General features: G+C 42.8%; 1 protein-coding gene across 1 annotated transcript in view; it reads left to right on the plus strand.

The window, feature by feature from the left end:
• The first annotated feature begins 10235 nt into the window (after positions 1-10235).
• Positions 10236-20940, plus strand: part of CHSY3 (chondroitin sulfate synthase 3) — a 189255-nt gene continuing 178550 nt past the window's right edge. Inside the window, exons 1-2 of the mRNA XM_040970689.1 lie at positions 10236-11064; positions 13314-13597. Of these exons, the coding sequence (XP_040826623.1) occupies positions 10236-11064; positions 13314-13597 (1113 nt within the window). The remainder of the gene's footprint in view (positions 11065-13313; positions 13598-20940) is intronic.

Raw genomic sequence — 20940 nt, forward strand, 5'->3', positions numbered from 1 at the left:
TTCAAAATGCAAAGTTGAATATTCATTGCCAATTCTCTAGATTTCGTTTCTAACTCACAGAAAACACTGAACATAGAGAAATGTATTCCGTGACACCAGGGGTTGGTGAAAATTGCATAGGGAAAATTATCTAATTACTTGAATGACAGAATGACAGAATTATACAGAGATTCCCTTTTCCCTACTTCCTGTCTCCCACTCCCCACACCCAGGGGGAAACAAAACATTTTACATTCAATGCTTTGTTCTCCAAATAACTGCAGGAGTCAGGCCTGAGCCAGCACGAAGCCAGGAGTCAAGAATATCACCATTTTGTCCCACATGGGCTCGTCCATTGATTCCGCAGGCACAGTAGCAGGAAGCTGGATGGGAACTGGAGCAGCCAGGATTCAAAACGAAACCTTAAATGAGGTGCCAGTGTTATAGGCTGCCACTCAATCTGATGAGTGACAACAATTCGCCACTGATAGCTTTTTTTTATAAATATAATATGCACAAAATAAGAGATGGGGCAGAACTTACTTAAAAATTTCAAAAGACAAATAACATAATTCTGCTAAGGAATCATTGAAGCTAGTGGACATTTGACTATTTGATAATATTAATAAATCATTATTGAATTTTATAAGCAAATAATATTTACTTTTATTGTCTTTATCTTTCTGAATTATACACTGAGTTGTTTATGGGTAAATGATCCTGTGTTTGTAACTATTGTAATCGATATCAGTTAAGTGGGTGATGATACAGATAAAATAAGATTGACCAGATGCTGAGACGTGTTGAAGCTCTATGAGGAGTGCAAGAATTCTTGTCCATTTATTTTGTATATCTTTGCAATTTTGCACAGCAAAATGTTTTTATTAAGTAGCCAAAAGGAATATTCCAGACCAAAACAGGGTAAGATGGCCATAGTGGTCAGGTTAACTACTGAGAATTCTAGTATTTTAAAAATTGGTGGCAAAAGGAAAATATTAACAGCCCCAATATCTCCATAAAGAATGTTGCTTATAGAAGATACATTTTTCAAGTGAATCTGAATCTTCAAAGAACCTGAATTTGCAAGACACACACTGGAGAACATGACTTGGTATGTTAAGGGCTACTTACTCACATGGTTTCTATCTATAGTAGCACAAAAATCCCGAAATTTTGGCTATGAGAGTAAACACTACTTTCATTTGTGGGTTAGAACAGAGGCTGACAGAGTCCCACCCATATCTTTTGCTCTATCCATTTCTAGCCCTTGCCAGAGGTCTACCTTTCAACCACTGCCCCTTTTTAACTGTTTCCTGACAGCTGGGGTGCTCTTGCTCTGTATGAGGCGAAGGCTAAAGGTGTTACCGAGTGAATGCTTCCTGGACGCAGCCCTTAATCAATGACTTACAGAAATTTGTGTGTAAGTAACCCAACCATTTTTCATCTCCACTGGCGTAATCTAAAGGAAATGTCTCCACTTCCCAGTTGGAATTAGTCTTCAGATGTCTATAATAGTAACTGGTTCCAGAATCCACCCTTCTTTGGTTAGTATACTATATTGTTTTGAGCTGGATTATCTTGAATTTTAGCAAAGTATCCATGTTTTTTAAAACAGGTAGATGTCAGAAGAATATAACCATTTTACTTTTTATGTTAGTTTTTGCTTAATTTTGAGTGTACCATTAAGACTTCTAATATTTCAGTTATCAAGGGAGATTTAAATAACATTTCACAATCTTTAGCATGCTTGATAGTCATTTGGAAGTTGTTTTCTCAATGTGGATTCCTAGTCCCTACTCTCAGGGATTCTTACTAGAAATTCAATTAGCATGAATAGTCATGCCACAATAAAGCGTTAGAGATACTAAACATTTAGAAATAATGTAGACATTTTGAGGATCCCACATTGAGAAACACTGTCCCACTACCAACATTTTAATTACTTGTAGGCTACCACAGCCAGTTGGGTATGCTATGCGTACAAGAAGGTTTGAGCTGACTCTGATGATTATTCCATGTCCTAGATTTTCCAATTTTCTGCTGTTAGTACTAGAACCTAAATTTAATTTTAATTTGATTCAGATGGCACTGTTACTATTCCTGTCTGCTTTTCTATAAAGGTAGACATAGGAAGTACAGCCTGGAAAAAAAAAAAAGTGTGGTGTAGAATGGGAGGGTGTGGTGAGGAGAGAACTCTAGCAGAAAGATGAGGAATGTGGCGCTCCACCCCGCACTTTTTTCTTGAGTGTGTTCCTTTTGACTTCCCTCTGCCCAGCAGGGAGATCAAAGCAGAATGCACTGCTGAAAAATCACTTTGAAGTTAACATTCCCTCTTATTCCTTGTTTGAAGGGATTTTCCCCTGCTGTCTTTCTACCCAATGAAGAGTCAGATGTAAGGCCACCAAGGCACAAACCCAGTATCATCAGTACAGGTGCCATATGTTTGCACCCTGCACAGTTTCATGAAGCAGTTTTCAAACGATATCATTTGTCCATTCTTTGGAATACCATTTATCAAAGCCAATTTATCTTTTTATTGAGCTCAAAACTTGCACTTGATTTCACATCCTAGAGCATTGCTAAGAACTCAAACTGGCATTAAAAGACAAACATGTATTCCTTCAAATTTATTGGGATAGCGATGTCATCTTTCCTCACAACATTTTATGTCTCTCCAACTTCAGAATTAAGCCACAGAAGCATTTCTTTTTTTCCCTTAACAGAATCATACAAGATGTGTTGAAGAAAAATTACCATTTTAGAATCACGTATTGTCCTATGGTTTACTTTTTTAGAAATAGGAAATATATCCCTATATTTATTAAAGCCATTTATGCTACTCTGCTGCTGAGGCAGCTTCCAGCTAATACTCCTGGGAAGGCAGTACAAGCTGGCCCAAATACTTGGATCTCTGCTATCCATGTGGAAGAACCAGATGGAGTTGTTGATTTCCTGGCTTAGGCCTGGTCCAGCCATGGATGTTGCCATCATTTGAGGTCTGTCTGTCTCTGTGCCTTCTGTTACCAGAAATGCCCAGTGGGTTCTTTCCTCAGCTTGGTATAGAAAAAAAAAAAAAAGCCGGGAATCTGTTGCAGACAGAAACGTTTATTTGTGAAGGGACCAGGTGAAGGGAAAGCACCTCCGGAGAGAAAGACGGGAGGTGAGGCACCTCTGAGGGAGAGAGAGAGACACCAAAGATGTGGGGTAGGGTCTTGGGATTTTAAGCATTCGCTGACCCCTCCTTGTTGGGTGGAGAACCTACAGGCAAGATGTTCCCCATTGGTGGTCTCTTAATCATTAAGAAATGGGTGGGCAATGCTGGTGCCACCCACCTGAAGGTGTGGCCAAGACCTCAGCTGGCCTGGATGGTGTCACCTTCCAAATAAGTAAATAAATGAATTTTTTTAGTGTGTGAAAAATAATTTCTTACTGTATACAAATTAGGCTTCTAAAAATCTTGGATGATCTGCACCATATTTGTTCCAGAATATAAATTCTTATTACTGTTTGCTCTATATGCAAGCAAAAAATTAAGCTACTGGATTTCTAGAATGCATCTAAAGACAACAGATACTTGTGGACTTAAAGAACAGTTCAGGACTTAAAAAAAAGTAATTTACTCTGAAGTCCTGCCAGACCACAAGAGTAATATGTCATCAACAGCAAGAATTTATCGTGGTAATTAAGGGAGAAGAAAAAGACAAATAAAGCAACTTCCTTAGACTTTGTTATCTCAAAGCTTGTTGTTAAGACATCTTTATGTCATTAAAAAGCAATGAAGCACTCAAATATTTATCATATGAGAAAGTATAACTGAAAGACTAAATATTAATTTACTAACTCATACAAAACTACATGTCATACATAAAAATAAAATATTTTTGAAAATAAATATCTTTTCCAAAGCCAAAAGAATCTGTTTATCAAGAATAGCAGGAGAAATATCTCTTGGCTGTCCATATGCTAGCATTGTTGATAGCCGTAAAGTCTGACCACCAAGATGACTGAAGGACTTGTGTCATTATTTCACTTTGGACTTCAATAAAATTCCACTACTCCTTGCAGCAGCCACAAAATAAATTATAAACTATGTCTGCCTCACTCACTCGCTGACAGAATCTTTATTTATCAAGCCTAAACCATAACAATGAGAGGTGGTATTTAACCTCTACTACATTCTAGCAAAATATCCTGAAATTTGGTAAGAATAGCCATTATAGAAAATGAAGAATCTCTTCTATTTACTTTGTTCTGATAGTGTGGCTCTGAAGAATTACACATGCACCAACATGACAAATACACACACCTGCATTATATTTGTATGCATGAGTGATCAGACTATACTGACGCTTCAGAAAGCAGCAAAATAAATGTTCTGAAGTCCAATCGTCTGTTATTTAAAAGTGTGCTTTGAGGCTTAATATTAGACTGGATATTCAAAACAATTGTTAATATAACAAATAGAACAAAATACATATACGTATAAATATATACAACAAATATAAAACAAAATATAGTGTGGAGAGTAGTTCTACCTCTGTTTCAAAGAGTGTTCTACAAAAGCATAAGTTACACACATGAATAACTTATTTCCACTCAACAGCACTGATCTTTAAGACAGGAAAGAACAAGAATTAAAAATGAAGGAAACTGCAGAAAGATGTTATAGGGATTTAAGTTTTCTAATGAAATATCAAATTGGAGTTTATCAATATTGTAAGAAAGTGGTGAAAGGAGAAGATTGAAATAAAATCTTATCTAGAGGAAATTCATTCAGATGATTGGGAGCACTGGAGGTTTCGTAAGCCATGACCTAATCACACGCAATGACTTTCTTAAAAGAGAGAAAAGGTTCTCAGATTGTAAACAGTACGTCTTTCTTTGTAAAGGCTTGATCGGGCAGTTTGCTTGTGTCTGAAATTATCACAGGGAAGAGGAGGGGCCAGGAGAAGTGAGAATATTCTGATATGGTTACCACTGACCTTTTCTTACAGAACAGCAAGAGTCCCATTCTCTGCTTGTCGTATCAGCTTCTTCTTGTGGATTGTTTGGGCAACTGGGCCACTTTTGGTCAGATAAATCTACAAAAAATGAGCATTGAATGTACGTGTATCTCATACCAACTGTTTTGTTAAAAATATTTTATTATAGAGAATTATAAATTTGCCTAAAGGTATTCATTCACCCAAGAGCGATCAATAAGTGGTCAATCAGGCTCTACCTACGCCAACATACACGCAGCATCTCACATTATTTAAATTCCAGACATTTAATCACCATATCTACATTTTCCTGTCTATGTCAGAAAATAAGGATACTTTTAGAAAACAGCCACAATAATACTATTTTCTCTAAAATAATTAACAATTAAAAATCTCTTTTTGGCATCAAACATGCAGCCAGTGTAAATTAAAAAAACCTAAATGCAACATTTTTATAATGATTACTTAAACGACTCTTACAGTGTTTCATAATCTGCTCTAAATATTCACCTTTTGTTTTTTCAGTATATAAACCTTGATCATTCCTTTGCAGTGATTTCTGAGGAAATAAAAACATTATCAAATGGTTATCTTACATTGTTTAGACTATAATATTATTTGATGATACCAAAAATATTTTAAGATGTAAGTTATTCCTTAGAACAACCTGAATTACCATTATGATTCTTAACCACTAGATGCCATAGTTGCTTCACACAAATGAAATCAACTCAGCATTGATCTGTCAAGGAAAACACAATATTCAAAACAACTCGGTAAAATCCTATCGGAAGTGTGCTCAGCAATCTAAACTTGATTACATCCTGAATAGGAGCACCTGCTTTGAAAAACTATTTAACTAGGTTAGCCTTCAGAAATGAACAAACTGTGCATACCCCTTTAAACTTACTGGTATATTTTACTGTGATTTTAAGATACTACACTTTCCAGTTGTTTCTACTACATAGAGCAGTATACTACATACAGCAGTGTCCTCAGAGCAGTAGGTAATTATGGGCAAGCTTGAACTGTTAAAGCTTTTAGGGAGGATAAGGAATCAGCTTTAAAATTTTCTCTATAAAAAAGTGCTTTTAGGATTTGAGTTTTACATTTCTCAAAATCTTCTGTCAAGGTGTTTCACAGAATCTTTTATAAGGTTGTTCACAGGTATATTTATCAACATGTTTTCTATGATAAGAGCAGCTGCAATAACGAGGTATTGGAATACTGACATGTGTGTAGCCTCTTAGGATATAGTATAGGTCTTGCTGTATGCCAATAAGCAAAACACTCATCTTTAATAATAATAAACTTATGCGAATATTTGTTCTTCCACACCCCTCTTACCCAGATGATTTTTCTTTAACTCTTCTTAGAAGATATGTCTTTTTAAATGTAAAACTTCATCCTTGGGTTTGTGGGGCGGGGCAGGGGGAGGGGCAAAGGCAATCTTTATCTTGGATAAGAGATTTCCCAGAAAACTCTATTTTAAAAAGTGATGTATCTTCAAAATTAAAATGAATATGAGAAAATTACTTCACCGACTTTGGGAAATACTAAATAAGTAACTACCAAAATCTGAATAAGCATAAAATTAATTTGTATAAAAATTTTTACCAAAGCTTTTTCTTACCACAAATGAGGAATGGGTGTAGACACTGTGGAATTAAAAAAAAAAAAAAAAAAGTGTTTTTTTTTTTTATTCCAAGGTGGTGAAGGTCAGTTAAGCAGTGATTTAAATGCTTTCCCTATTTCTACCTTTATGACCCTTTAGTTTTTTTCTAATGGGAGCTACAGTGGTCCATGTAAAAATGCAACTAAAAACTGTATGACCCCTCCAGGTAATACCATTACTGTCATTTGGTGCAAAAGCCAACATTCTTACAGATGCAATGCTCCAAACATACACTGTCCGTTGTGGTGGCACCATTCACATGTGTCCACTGAGTATCTGAAATGTTGCTAGTCTGAACTGAGACTGCACATTGTTTTGGGGGAAAAAAATAGCACCAATTGAAAGAATGTAAAATATCTCACTACAATTTTAAATTGATAATTTAAAGTGATATCAAGTAAAAAGTGTTATAAAAATTAATTTTACCTGCTAGTTTCTAAAGTGTGGCTGCTAAAAAAAAGTTAAGTCATATATTTTGCATTTGTATAACTCTATGAAACTATAATATCCCGAATCTTGAGCAATTCAGCAGTTCCCTCCCAGTTGCAAACTACCTCAGCATCTAACATCACTCAGCACGCCATATTGGTCTCAGAGACTGTTTTGCCTGTGCCTTCTTCTGGGGAAGGAGAAGTCTTGTCTATCAGATTTTCAGATATCCTTATGATTAGTTCACGTATATTTTTCTGTTCCCAGCTAAAATAAAAAACTTCTCTGACAAACCCACTATACATGGCTTGACTTAAAACATTAATACTTCCAGTAGACATTTTTCAAAACACTTGCTACCCAACATGCTTAAAGGAAGTGCATTACAGACACACACACATGCATACATATGTGTACATGGGTAATCTCCTTGTAGTGGAATATGAGTCTAAGTCAGGTGCTTTATTTGTTTTATTTTCTGCTCTTTAAATATTTGTTAAATAAGTGAAAGTAAGAAAGATAAAAATAAGATGATACCTAATAGATTTTATTGTGAAAGACTGGAAAATAAGAGCAGTTCTCAAATGTCATAGAGAACTAGAGACTATGGATAAAATATCAACAAACCCTTACTGAAGGTATTTATAGATGGAGTATCTGAAGTTTGGGGAATTGATATAACTTGTCCAAGGTCGATTAGCTGGTTGGTATTGAACATTACTTCACTACTGTTCACTGTAAGTCAATGTCCCTGCTACCTTTTCTAACTCCCAGCTTAAATTATGTGCTTGGTAAACACTCAGATGTTTCTGCCTCTTTGCATCACGCATCACCAATGTGCCCATCTTGTAGTGTGGCGCTTACAGTCATACACTACACTGCAAGCTTCATGATGGAAAACCTTATCTACAATTTAATCCCTAATACATATTTGCCAATAAATGGGGTTGACTGGCTCCTCAAGTAGTCTAAATAGTTATTTGTAGCCAATGAGATTTAGTAGTTTCGCAGGCCAATTGCATGAAGGGAACCTAAAGAATTAAAACTCAGCCGAAGCCTGCAGGGAGACTGAGTATGTGGGTGCGTATCTGGACAATTTATCCTTCACTGCGGACCATACCATAGCGTGCAGCTTCCAGAAAAAATTCTGCCCAACATGTTTGTTTCTTGGTACAAAATAACTAAAATAACGTTGGAATGCATTTTGTCAGTAACACTGCCCATGTCTCAGGCGATCCATCATTACATGTGGTTAATGGCTGCCTTCTAAGAGCACAGACAATGAGTATTTCCATTATGGGGAAAGTTCTGTTGAATAGCACCACTATAAAAATGTCAAGCTGTCTTTGGAAAGATGTAATTTTTTTTTTTAAGTCAGAAGGGGTTGCCTGGTAGGATGAGCTTTGTATTCGAAAATTCAGCTTTGAGAAAGACTCCAGTCAACTTTATTCCCAAGTGCCTGTGGGCAAGACCCAGATGGGGGAAAAAGGAGCGTCACTGCCTGCAGATGAATGTCCGGTGAGACGTGTCTCTGCTGGCTAGCGCCCGGTGTGGAAAGAGCCACTCCTCCGACGGCTCCGGGCAGGCCGACTGTTCCGGCCACGCTGCCAGCCCTTGCTGGACGGAGCCCTGCTGTCTAGCCATTCCATAGCGTCCCTTGGAGTTTGATGGGTAAACCAGAAGACCGAAATCGAAAAGACATGGGCCCGGGTTGCCAAGTGGACCGGACTGCGGGCGGATGCACAACCTTTGGAGAGGCATTTTACAATGCGGCCTTCCTCCAGAGCTCACACACCTTCGGGCAACCGCATCCGCTGGGACCAATATCATACACCTGTTACTGAAAAGGAACCCACCTCATGGGGTTGGGAGGTGGGGGTACAGTCTCTTGCTGTGGCCAGAGACAAGCCTTAAAAGGCACGAGTAAACAACCTATCTTCTATTTCATTTTCACAAGAAGTTGGAGTTGACTGCTTTCTGGTGGCTAAGCCTTTCCTCAGTTCGGATTTTCCGGGTCATGGCGCCTTCGCTTTAGCTACCCAGAATGAAGCCCCCTCCTGGCGACTCTCCTCAGGAGACGAGGCCGCCGCCCCGAGGACGGCTGAGGGGACCAGTCCCGGCCAGCCCGGGTTTCCTCCACTCCACAGGTGGAGGACGCGAGGTTCCCAGCTTCCCGGGGGGCCGGACACCCACTCACCCGCCAACTCCCGCAGCCTGTCAGGACAGGGGGTTCCGATCCCTCTGAGAGACAGCAGGTGCCGGCGGGACTCGGGGCGACCGAGCGGGGAGAGCGCGGAAGGAGCGGGGCGGGCCCGTCGGCCGCCCGAGCCGCGCGCGGGACGGGGCGTGGGGCGGGGAGGCGCGCAGCTCCCGCGAGCGCAGGCTGAGGAGAACGCGCGTCCAGCGAGGGGCGGGGTGAGAGGTCACGCCGGGCCGCCACGGGCAGGGTCTCGGGCCGCCGCCCTGAGGGACGGGAAGCGGCGGCGCGTGGAGGGTCAGCGGAGCCCAGGGACGCGGTGCGTGAGGCCGGCGGAGGGCAGGACGACAGGGCCGGGCGATGGGGCCGGAGAGCCGAGCCCGGGGGAGGCGAGCCAAGGGGGGCGTCGGCGCTGGAAGCCGGAGGCGGCCCGACATAGGATCGTTTCCTTCCGGAGAGGAGGCCGGCGCTGCACCGAGGCGTTAGCGAGGGGCGCGCGAGGGCGGAGACAGGCGGGAGGGGAAAGCACCGCTGCCCGAGCTTCCCGGCGGGCGGCACCGGTGCTCGCCACCCCTCCTCCGGGCGGGTCCTGAGGCGGCGGCGGCGGCGTGGAGCAGCGGGAGGCGGGGAGCGAGGGCGGGCGCTCGCGGAGGAGGGAGGGCCCAGGCGCGCCAGTGACAGGGTGGCAGCCGAGGAGCGGACGCGTTGCCACCGCCGCCGCTCCTCCTCCTGCAGCTCCGCTCGCCGCCGCCGCCGCCGCCGGGAGAAGTTTGACTCCCGATCCTATAGCGCCGAGCCCAGCCCGGCAGCGACAGCCCGGGGCGGCCGAGGCGCCTGAGCGTGCGACCCCCGAGCCCACGGCGGCGTCAGGGCGGTGGGCTGCGGCCGGGGCTTGGAGGGGGGGCTCGAAGGCGGAGGAGGGGCGGCTGTGAGTCGGGGGGTTACCCCCGCGCTGCGCCCGGGGCCGTTCGCGATGGCCGTACGCTCCCGCCGCCCGTGGATGAGCGTGGCGCTGGGGCTCGTTCTGGGTTTCACCGCCGCGTCCTGGCTCATCGCTCCCAGGGTGGCCGAGCTGAGCGAGAGGAAGAGACGAGGCTCCAACCTCTGCTCCTACTACGGCCGCTTGGCCGCCGGCCTCGGCGCGCAGCAGCCGCTCCCCCAGCCCCAGTCGTGGCCGCGGCAGGAGCCGTCGCCGCCCCCCGCGCGCCGGGAGCTCCAGGGCCCGCAGCTGCCCCAGGCAGCGCCCGGAGTGACCAGTTTTCGAAGCAGCCCCTGGCTTCGGCCACCTCCGCTGCAGCAGCAGAAGCAGCAGCAGCAGCAGCAGCAGCAGCAGCGGCGACGGCGGCGGGGACGCGATCCCCAGGGCGCGACCCGGCTTCCCGGAGCCCCAGCGGCCGAGGGGGAGCCGGAGGAGGAGGAGGAAAGGGGCGCGGCTGGGCAGCGGGGACGCAGCCACAACGGCAGCGGGGACGGGGGTGCCACCGCCCCGAGCGCACGACCCCGGGACTTCCTGTACGTGGGGGTGATGACCGCGCAGAAGTACCTGGGCAGCCGCGCGCTGGCGGCGCAGCGGACCTGGGCGCGCTTCATCCCCGGCCGCGTGGAGTTCTTCTCCAGCCAGCAGCCCCCCAACGCCGGCCTCGGGCAGCCCCCGCCACCCCTACCTGTCATCGCACTGCCGGGGGTGGACGACTCCTACCCTCCTCAGAAAAAGTCCTTCATGATGATCAAGTATATGCACGACCACTACCTGGACAAGTACGAGTGGTTCATGCGCGCCGACGACGATGTCTACATCAAAGGTGACCTCCCAGCGCCGCCGTCCCGCTTGCTCTCCCCTGGACCGTTCTCTGCGCCCGTGCTGCCCCTGCCCAGCCTGGGCACTGCTTCTCTGCCCGGGTGGGCTGCGGGCTCCCGCTGCGCCCGGCCCGCCGCACCCCTCGCAGACGCCCCTCTCACCCTCCCGGCTTTATCTGCCTACCTCCTCCGCACTGTTCTTTCTGCCCAGCGCTTGCCCCCTGCTCCTTATTGTGTGCGAGAGAGGTGAGGAACCCGGGAGTTGGACCCAGCCCGCCCTTCTCGGACAGCACCCGGTGGCCAGAGTTTGCAAAGCCGTCCGGAGGGGCGTGTCCGCAAACAGTGGCGGAAGGGAAGTCTGAGGATGCTGGTGGGGCGAGTGTGTGGCTCCGGCGCTCTAGATTTCTGCTCCCACTCTTTCTTTCAAACCGGCCCTGGCGCTGGCTCGGCACAGCGGAGTTGGGAAGATGGTCTGGGCGGTCTGGGACACTGCCGCGTGCGCATCCTTCCCTAGATCGCCACTCGCTGCACGTGTGGGGACCTGGAGCAGAGCGGCCGGGGTGCAGCGGCAGTCCCGCACCCCGACCCTGATCCCTCAGGGCTGGGTTCATTACCAGGCATGGGTGTTGGGGCGGAAGGGAGAGGCGCGCGGGAGCTGCAAGCCGTGGGAGCTGCAAGCCGTGGGAGCAGGACTGTGAGCTCGGGTCCCGGTAGGAGCCTGTGGGTGGCTGCAGCGGCGATAAGAGGAGGCTCGAGGTCCTGCCCCGAACCGCAGGCAGCCACAGCACAAGAAACTTTCTTGTCAGTTTTGGAAGAAAGGCGGTCCTTTCCCTGTGTGTGGGCGGCCCTGGCCAGAGAATTTCTAAACTCAGCACATCGGGAGTTGCTTCCAGCCCGCCCGGGAGTCAATCTTTCCGGTCCAGTCAGCTGCTGGGACTTAGGAGGGACTCCAGGCAGGCACCAAGGTTGCACAGGGAGAAGCTTTCTGTTCCTCTTCCTGGGCTGGGAGCGCAGCCCTGCCTTCTTTGAATTGTGGCTCCAGTCCTCCTTTCCCCTGATCCAGGTGGCATCTTTTGTGCACTAAATGGCAGATGAACGCCCCTTCTGCCCCGCCCCCCAACTGCCCTGTTTTGGCACAGGGGACCCTGTTGGTCTGTAGCTGGAGATTCTGAATGGGATGAGGGAGACTGCTGGAGGGCTGGTCCATATAGGCCACACTGATCACAAGGGACAAATCGGAAATGCTAATAATTGAATAAAACAAAAATAAGCTTGCCTGCAGTTTGCCTTGCTGAAACACCCTGTTTAGAACTGGCTGCAAGATCTTCCACTGTCTCCCACGAGTCTCCCATGACTCATGGAAAAACGCAGGGGTTTCCTGGCGGAAGTTGGCCACACTTTGCAGAGAACTTGTAGACTCCCTTCCAGTGGGTTCGTGTCCTTCAGAACCTTGGATGCCATTTCCATTTCTGTTAAGAGCGGAATGCGTTTTTGTGTTCAGAATTCAATAGCAGCTAGCCGAGGCCCGCTGGGGCCCAGGGGTTGGGACTGCTGTCCTGTTCACCACAAATGACAGTGAACAGGGCGGGTGATCGGAGATATGGCGAAGGTAACCCGACCTGCTCTCGAGGATCGCCTTCTGGGGTGCCCGTGCATTCCAAGTGTTTTTAATTGTTTTTCCTGATGAATTTTCAAACTATAAGCAAGATCAAGTGCATTATTGAATTCTTAACAAATGTTCCTCCCCCCTCCCCCCCGTTTTTTCCTCTAAAACAATGCTTTTCCCAATTAAGTGTCAACACAGTTTGATTCAGATCCTCTCCCCTACTGTATGGCTTACTTGTGATACTAGTTAAAAGCAAAACATTGAACTAAATAAATTATCAGGAAAAAATAGTGTGTCAAAATGTTGTTAAATGTAAATGTTTGATGTTCCAAGAACGTTTTGCTACTTAAAATGTATGAAGAGCCCTATCATTATTCTCCATGGTTAGTTCACATTTCCCCAAAACATGATTACTGTTAGGCTTAAGGTTTTGCAGTACCTTTGATAAAGAGAACATTTAATTATGATGTAATTAGCAACTATCCCATGATGTTTTAAAATGCTAGACTACTGCAAGTTCTCTTCTTTTCACTTGCATAAGACTTAAGGGTGCCTTAGCACAGCACTGTAAGGTGCGTGCGTTTACCTTGTGTGTTATGAATGACTGTGGAATAAGCACAAGTGGTCACTGTATCCCTCTCTTTGTAGGTGATAAGTTAGAAGAGTTTCTTAGATCTCTGAACAGCAGCAAACCTCTCTACTTGGGACAGACCGGCCTGGGCAGCATCGCAGAGCTTGGCAAGCTGGGCCTGGAGCCAGGGGAGAACTTCTGCATGGGCGGCCCGGGCATGATCTTCAGCCGCGAAGTGCTCCGGAGGATGGTGCCGCACATTGGCCAGTGCCTCAGGGAGATGTACACGACGCACGAGGACGTGGAAGTCGGGAGGTGCGTTCGCCGCTTCGGTGGAACTCAGTGTGTCTGGTCTTACGAGGTAAGCCTGGAGCGGTGATGGCAGTGTTCACTTGCTACAGGTGCACTCCATCTCGCGATCTGGGGACATTATTTATTTCTAGAATGTATAATTTTTATATCTTTGTGTTTGTTTGAAAATGCAAATAGTAGCTGTTTATGGAGGTAAGAGTGATTGTGGCAGATTCTTAAGTCTTAGGCCTAACTACACAGTAGCCTGTTTGCTGTCGCTCTTTAGAAAGTACTATTTCTCATTGGATATTTTGTTTTTAGTGTACGGAAAGTGGATCCCTTTCCTATCTCTAACGGGACCAATTTTATGACCTTCAGCTATGGTCTTTAGCATTTGGAGTTATGTATTCTTTTCTTTTTACAATAGATATGCAATGACATCTCTTTATGTAATCAAAATATCAAGTTTTTTTTTAAGATTTTCAAGTGAAAGTGTAGTTTTAAAAATCATAAAAAGTTAGCTAATAGTATGTTACTTATGACAGATGTATTCACAAAGTTTTAACAACTTTGATAATTTCTTAGACCTCTAAAATGAATGATTTATCTGGGAAAGTACAGGTGTTCTGCAGGTGTTAAGTCACTGGTTAATATTTTGACTCATCCCCTAGAGTTTTTTTGTGTATGTCCTTAGGTCTTTTTCTTCTTAAATCTGACTTGTGAACTGTTGCTTTATTTTAGTTATTAGTTTTATGAAATACTCTGGGTTTTTTTTTCCTTTAAAAATTGGTTTTAAAATGAAATAGAACTCAAGTTAAAATAGGTTTCCATAGTAAAATTTGATTAACATTTCAGTAGTGTATTACAGTTTATAGTGTAATTTAGTTTTTAAGTGGTTGAAGTTAAAAATTATTTTAGTTACCCAGTTGTACTCCTTTGTAAATTGTGCCTTAAATCACTTAGCTTTCCACATTTTCATGCTACTTAATATGGAAGAAAGATCTTATGAGAATGTATTTCCTGTGAAGTCATTTTACTTCAGAATTAGCAATCCCATTTATTTTCTTTTAGAAATATTATTTCACTTTCATTATTTCAATTTTTGAAACTTTGTGGTGCTTATACTTTAAGACAATATTTTGTATACTTTTTCCAGAAAGTGAAAATTACCATAAGTCGTTATTTAGAGTATGGATAAAGTACTATAAATTAGATTTGTAATGTAAATTTAAATGACATAACTAATTTATTTTGAGACTAATACAGTATTTTAGAATAAGACTAGGCTGCAATAACCTTTTAGAATAAAAAAGATAATCAAAATATTATGGTACAAAGCTTGACAGTTTATGGATAAACTAAACAGAAAAAGAGTTCTTATTTAGTATAAAACTAACAAAGACAAAAGTAAGCATTAAATACAGAACAATTTTATTAACTTGAAAGTATTATACACACGATAATTGTGAATGGGTGAGTTGCAAAGAAACTCTGCTGTGATTAAGAATAAAGAGTAAAAAAAGAATAAAGAAAAGTTATTATTTCGTATCTTCTGGCCTTACCATCCCACAAAATGTTTGAAGCAGGCTATGGTTCAGTGTCTTTTCTATCAAGTTTTCGTTAAATATATTGGGAAAGTATATACTTTACCAAGAAGTCCACCCATTCCTGGTCCGTGAGTTTAAAATATGTTCCAGCGACGTACAAACTTGAGAATTGGTTTAATGTTTTATTTATAATCTATGCATTTGGTTACAATATTATTGTAGTTGCATGCTCTTAGAATAAGTGGAATCTTAGAGCCTTTTCTTAATGACATAAGAGAAATGTGAGATTCTTACATGTTGCCGGTTGTAACGTGGTGAGCATGTCTTCAGTTCTTCACACACATTTTGATTGAGACTGATACTTATGACCACCAACTTCAGAATCTTTATAAGCAAATCATTTCAGTGTTGTTTTCTGGAGGCTTTCCAGGCTTTGGAATTTCAGTCTCTGCGGAGCTATTTCAATATTCAGTTTTTGGAAGGAACCATTGATCACTCCTGTTAAAGATTCTCAGAGTTTTATTTAAAGCAATGATCACAGATTTGAACCAGGGTGTAACATCCACAAATCCCAGACATCACTTCCTAGTTTGGGTTTTATGTTTAGGAATGGTGTCTGTTTGTGATGCTGTTTATGTTATGTAGAAAGGTCGATCTGTTCTTCTCTTGGTCGTCACGCTCAGTGGAGGTGTCATTTCATATCTACTCATAGAAAAAGCTTCGAAGTTGATAATTACATTAGCTTTTATATTTCTCCTAGAACAACTCTCTGGGGCATTTTTTTCTTAATATTTTAAATTTTCTTTATGCCTTTCCAGGTTTTAGAAGTTCACTTCAATTTCTTTCTTGTGAAGGTTCTTGAGAGTTGAGAGCACCATTATGGAGGCATGTTTTTGATTTTTGAGTGTGAATAGATGATATGTCTGGGATGGAATCTGGACTTTAAAAGTGGTGATCAGGTTTGCACTGTAATAGGAGAACTAGACAAATTGTGAAATAGATTGGATGGTTTTCCTTAAAAATGAGTTGTATTTTTTACAGATCATAGAATTTCTCTAGTGTTCTTTGTTGCCAGGTTGAAGTTTGCTTTTTCTTTTATGTATGAAATTAAAATTATATTATGAAACATGAGGGAAGCATAGTGAGGAGCAGGGTTAATGAGAAGACTGATGGGGTTAAACCAGCTCCCCGCCATTTATTGATTTCATTTTCTTTGGCATGTTGCTTGCTTCTTTAAGTCGGGCTCAGTTCACTGAAAATGGAGATTGTAGCTGTAACTCATTAATCTATGGGGAAGGTTAAGCAGAATACTAGGAAAATGACCCCTACAAAGCCTTTGATGTACTGTTTAGCACGTGACAAATATATCAGTAAATAAAATAATAGATATGATTATCCTGATTCTGCAGAGATAATGTCTTTTGTTAAACTTGTATAACATGGATTCATACATTTCACTTAATTATTAGTAGTGGTTCATCTATTTTTTTTTCTTTTTTTATTTTTTAAAGATTTATTATTTATTGGAAAGTCAGAATTACAGAGAGGAGGAGAGATAGAGAGGAAGATCTTCCGTCCGATGATTCACTCTCCAAGTGAGTGCAATGGCCGATGCTATGCTGATCTGAAGCCAGGAGGCAGGAACCTCTTCCGGGTCTCCCACATAGGTGCAGGGTCCCAAAGCTTTGGGCGATCCTCGACTGCTTTCCCAGGCCACATGCAGGGAGCTGGATGGGAAGTGGAGCTGCCGGGATTAGAAGTGGTGCCCATATGGGATCCCGGCATGTTCAAGGCGAGGACTTTAGCCACTAGGCCACACCGCCAGGCCCCAGTAGTGGTTCATCTATATCAAAAGGTTCACACTAAACCTTTTCATTTAGAAGAGCCAAGTTTATTATTTTTAGGAAAGGAATAAGGAGACAGTGTGTTGTAGCATTTTAAAAAGAGGAAGGGCCTGGTGTGATAGCCTAGCAGCAGCAGTTCTCACCTTGTGCACTCTGGGTTCCCAAATGGGCACCAGTTATGATCCTGGCAGCCCCGCTTCCCATCCAGCTCCCTGTTTGTGGCCTGGGAAAGCAGTGGAGGACAGCCCAGTGCTTTGGGGCCCTGTACTTAGTTGGGAGACCTGGAAGAGGCTCCAGGCTCCTGGCTTTGGATTGGCTCAGCTCTGGCTGTTGTGGTCACTTGGGGAGTGAACCAATGTAGTGAAGCTCTTCCTCTCTGTCGCTCTTCCTCTCTGTATATCTGACTCTAAAAGTACAAAACAAACAACAAAACAAAAACAAAAACAGGCAGGACCCAATATTAGTAAATGTCACTGTGGGACATGGCGTCAGAGTGTGCCCTTTGTAGGAAATGGCTGATCTTAAGGAGATCCTGTGGGAAATGCTATTTCAGAAGTCTTCTGTTTATATACAGATTTCAAGAAACAGATTGGGCTCTATGTACATAAAGTAAAAATACTGCAGATATGGCTGTGTTGGTTGCCAGACAATGAGCCCTTTTCCTGGGTTTTACTGGAGTTTGCACTAAGGAAGGAAGTCCGTAGTGTCCCAGCCTGTGGTCACCCAGGGGCTTGTCCTCACGGCCCTGGAACTTCGTCCCCGGTGCCTCAGGCCTTGGGGTGATAGCCTGTAGATTCAGTCCTCCATGACAGTGAAGACAGTGAAGCCCTGGTGGTCTGGGAATGGAGGACTTGCCTTTTCTGGCTCTCGCATGCGGATTTTCTTTGTCTCTCTCTCTTGCTCCGTGGACTGTTTGTTTTGTCCATTCTGCCTTGAATGGTAATGAAGTGTTTTGGTATGCCCTGCTAGCACCTCTCCAGGTTCTCAGTAAATCCCTGTGCTCTTGACTGAGAACCCTGATGGCTGAACCAGGAGATGGCCAGATGTGAGTTTACATCATGGCAAGGGCTAGGGGTGCCCTGACCTCTCCTGGATAGAGACCTTAGCCTGGTGGATCTCCAGACTGACTGGTTCTCCCTGTCTCGATTCAGAGGTTCCCTTGCCCACCTGGGGTGGCATATGGCAGGTGGCAGTGCTCAGCCAGCTCAGGGTTGCTGCTGTTGTGCTCATTTACACATCATATTTTGTAATTAAAGATTACTAACTAGTGCCTGTTTTGTTCGCGTCACCGTGAATGCTAAGATTTATTTGGCATCCCTTGTGGGCTAAGATTGTATTTTTGGTTGAGCTCTATCTTGGCTACTGTTTTTCTAGAGCTACAATCTGGCAGTTTGGAAGGCTGCATATGGCCCTTAAATATTGTTTGGCACATGAGGGTATGTTAGTTTCTTCTTTTTTTTTTCTTTCTTTTTCTTTCTCTCTCTCTCTCTCCCTCCCTCCTCTCTTCCTTCCTTTTTTCCTTCCTTTTAGCAGAGACAGGCAATCTTCAGTTGCCTTAAGGTTCTACTATACCCCAGACCTACTTGCTTAGTTAACTGCCTGGGCCAGTGGATGTAAAGATTTTGATCTCTTGAACCAGATAAATCCACTTGTTGCTCTCTTCATGAAACAAAGTCATTTCCCCAGTGGTTATGTGATATATATTTTAGATACCATGATTACTAGAAAATTCATCTTTTTATTATTTGTCAGTTAAAATAACATGACATGACAATGTTTTAGAGTTTTGCTATATCACAAAAACATTCTTATAGTTAAAATTCATGTATATATTCCGTCCTATTGTGCATCATCAGACTTGGGAGTTTTTATTTTGAACAAGATCATTGACACACAGGTTGTGCAATAATTTGAATTCCATTGCTTTTTCTCACTCCGATGGATTCTTTTAGTTCATCTAAGAGTCATTTTAAGAACGGTTTATATTGAACTTTAATGTTTTCAATAAAATGGTGCCAATTAATATATATCGTTATTTCTATAATTGTTGTTTCAAAATAAACAGAATTCCATTTTAGTGAAAATGGTTCTCTATAAATTAAAAAATATTTCATCTAAGTAGAGTTTTACTAGACACTTTAAGTAGTAACTTTATACTAGATTGTTCTATGTTAAATCTTGGCCCATTAAAGACTTAAAAAATTTCATCATTTCACAAGAAGATATGTCCTGGAAGTGTTTTGAAATCCTCAGTTGCTACACCCTAAGAAATTGAACTCTACAGAATCTTCCTAGCATGTTCCTTGGAGTTAAGTACCTGTGCTATTTTTACAGGGGTTTTGAACCTCTCTCAGTGTCTTCCTGTTCTTTATCACTTCGCTCTTTTCTTACATTAGTTTTGCAGTATCATAAATGTGATTTTTGACCTGCAAGTCCATTCATTTATATTTGGAAAAGTGAAAGACTGAGATTATGATCTAAAATTCAGTCTGTCAAAAATCTTTTCTAGGCTTGATTTAGTCACAATTTGGGTTTGTTTTTTTTAACTTTACTAAAAGCAGTGAGCTTCTCACACCTATGCTTCCCACTGCATTCTGCTTGTCAGATGAAACCATCATGCATGAATTTTATAAAATTTCTTTGCTTCCATGGTGTTTTCTTTCTTGTATAAAATAAAATTGCATTTTCAAATGCTGGAGAAGAGAGGCTTTTTGCCTATTTTGTAGCCAGAGCTAGTTCACTGTCATTGCTCATGTCTTATCACCTGAATTGTGACCATTTGTGCTTTCCAAAGTGATGATTTCCAGCAATCGTGAATAATGTTACATTTGGCAGATGCTTTCAGGAAATTGGAAATAAGTTCTATGACAACATAGCTACTCGCTGTTGTTTAAAACCTGAAAAGTCTTCCTCTCTAACCGATCACACATGTGCTAAATTCCTGAAGAAACTGTATTTAGAGTCAGCACATTTATAGTACCATGTTAAAAAGCTTCTGGATTATTTGGATCAAAATAATATTTAAAGCGCTCTTGAAAGTAGCAGATGAATGAAATGAATTTATCAATTTTCTGAGATTTTGAAATATTTACTCTTATTTATAGTGGGGGGGTGTCTTTCAGTGGTATCTAAATTTTCATTATCCCTGTCATTTTTATTTATTTTAAACAGTTTTTTTTCTAATATTACTGCATCTCAATAAGAGGTATTCCAAAGTAATATTCTGATAAAAATCATACATTGATACAATCAAAATTTAAAGAAAACAGAAAATGTACAGAAATTATGATGAAACCATAGAACACACGTCTGCCTCATGTTCTGACATTAAGAAAGTGGGGCCTAAGAAGAATCTCCCTACAAATGGGAGGATGCATGGGTTGGTTTCTTTCTCCTTTGGCAGAGGCAGGGATCCTCAGCTCCCTTCCTGCTCTATTGTATCCCAGTAGAGTACAAAGTACAAAGTCAATATCTTTACAGTGATAACAGAGTCCATCTTTCAAGAAGAAAATACAGCAGAACCCCTTCCAATCCCATGAGGGAAAGTTGAAAATACCCAAACCTGGTAAATACTAACAGGAAAAAACACGTATATGGGGCTTATTATGAAACAGACATTATACTATCTATTTCTAATACACTGAATTTTTTATTCCCAAGGTGAAAATGGCATGGAAGAGCTGGTGAGGAGAGGGAAATGAGAGACCCCATAGTAAGAGATGTAGAGGGAGTGGAGGGAAATTTTAATAGAAGTCTGAGGTTTTGGCTTGGATGTTAATCCTACAGATAAAGGACTGAGAGGAGGAGTAAGTTTGGATACTTTGAAGCAGTGATGAGGATGAGGAGTGCTGAGTTCTGCTTTGGGTTCATGGGGTTCATTGGGTGACAGTTTATTTAACAGATGCGTGCAGAGTTTCTGATATGCCAGGGCTGTTCTCCAAGTGCCGGAGCTACGGCAGCCCAGATAGACAGAGCCCCTGCTATCGCTGCTCAGTGGAAAAGACAGTAAATCAGCAGGGAAG

This window comes from Ochotona curzoniae, unplaced genomic scaffold (assembly GCF_017591425.1).
Source record: "Ochotona curzoniae isolate NIBS_2020 unplaced genomic scaffold, NIBS_Ocur_1.0 contig_1, whole genome shotgun sequence".
NCBI lineage: Eukaryota > Metazoa > Chordata > Mammalia > Lagomorpha > Ochotonidae > Ochotona > Ochotona curzoniae.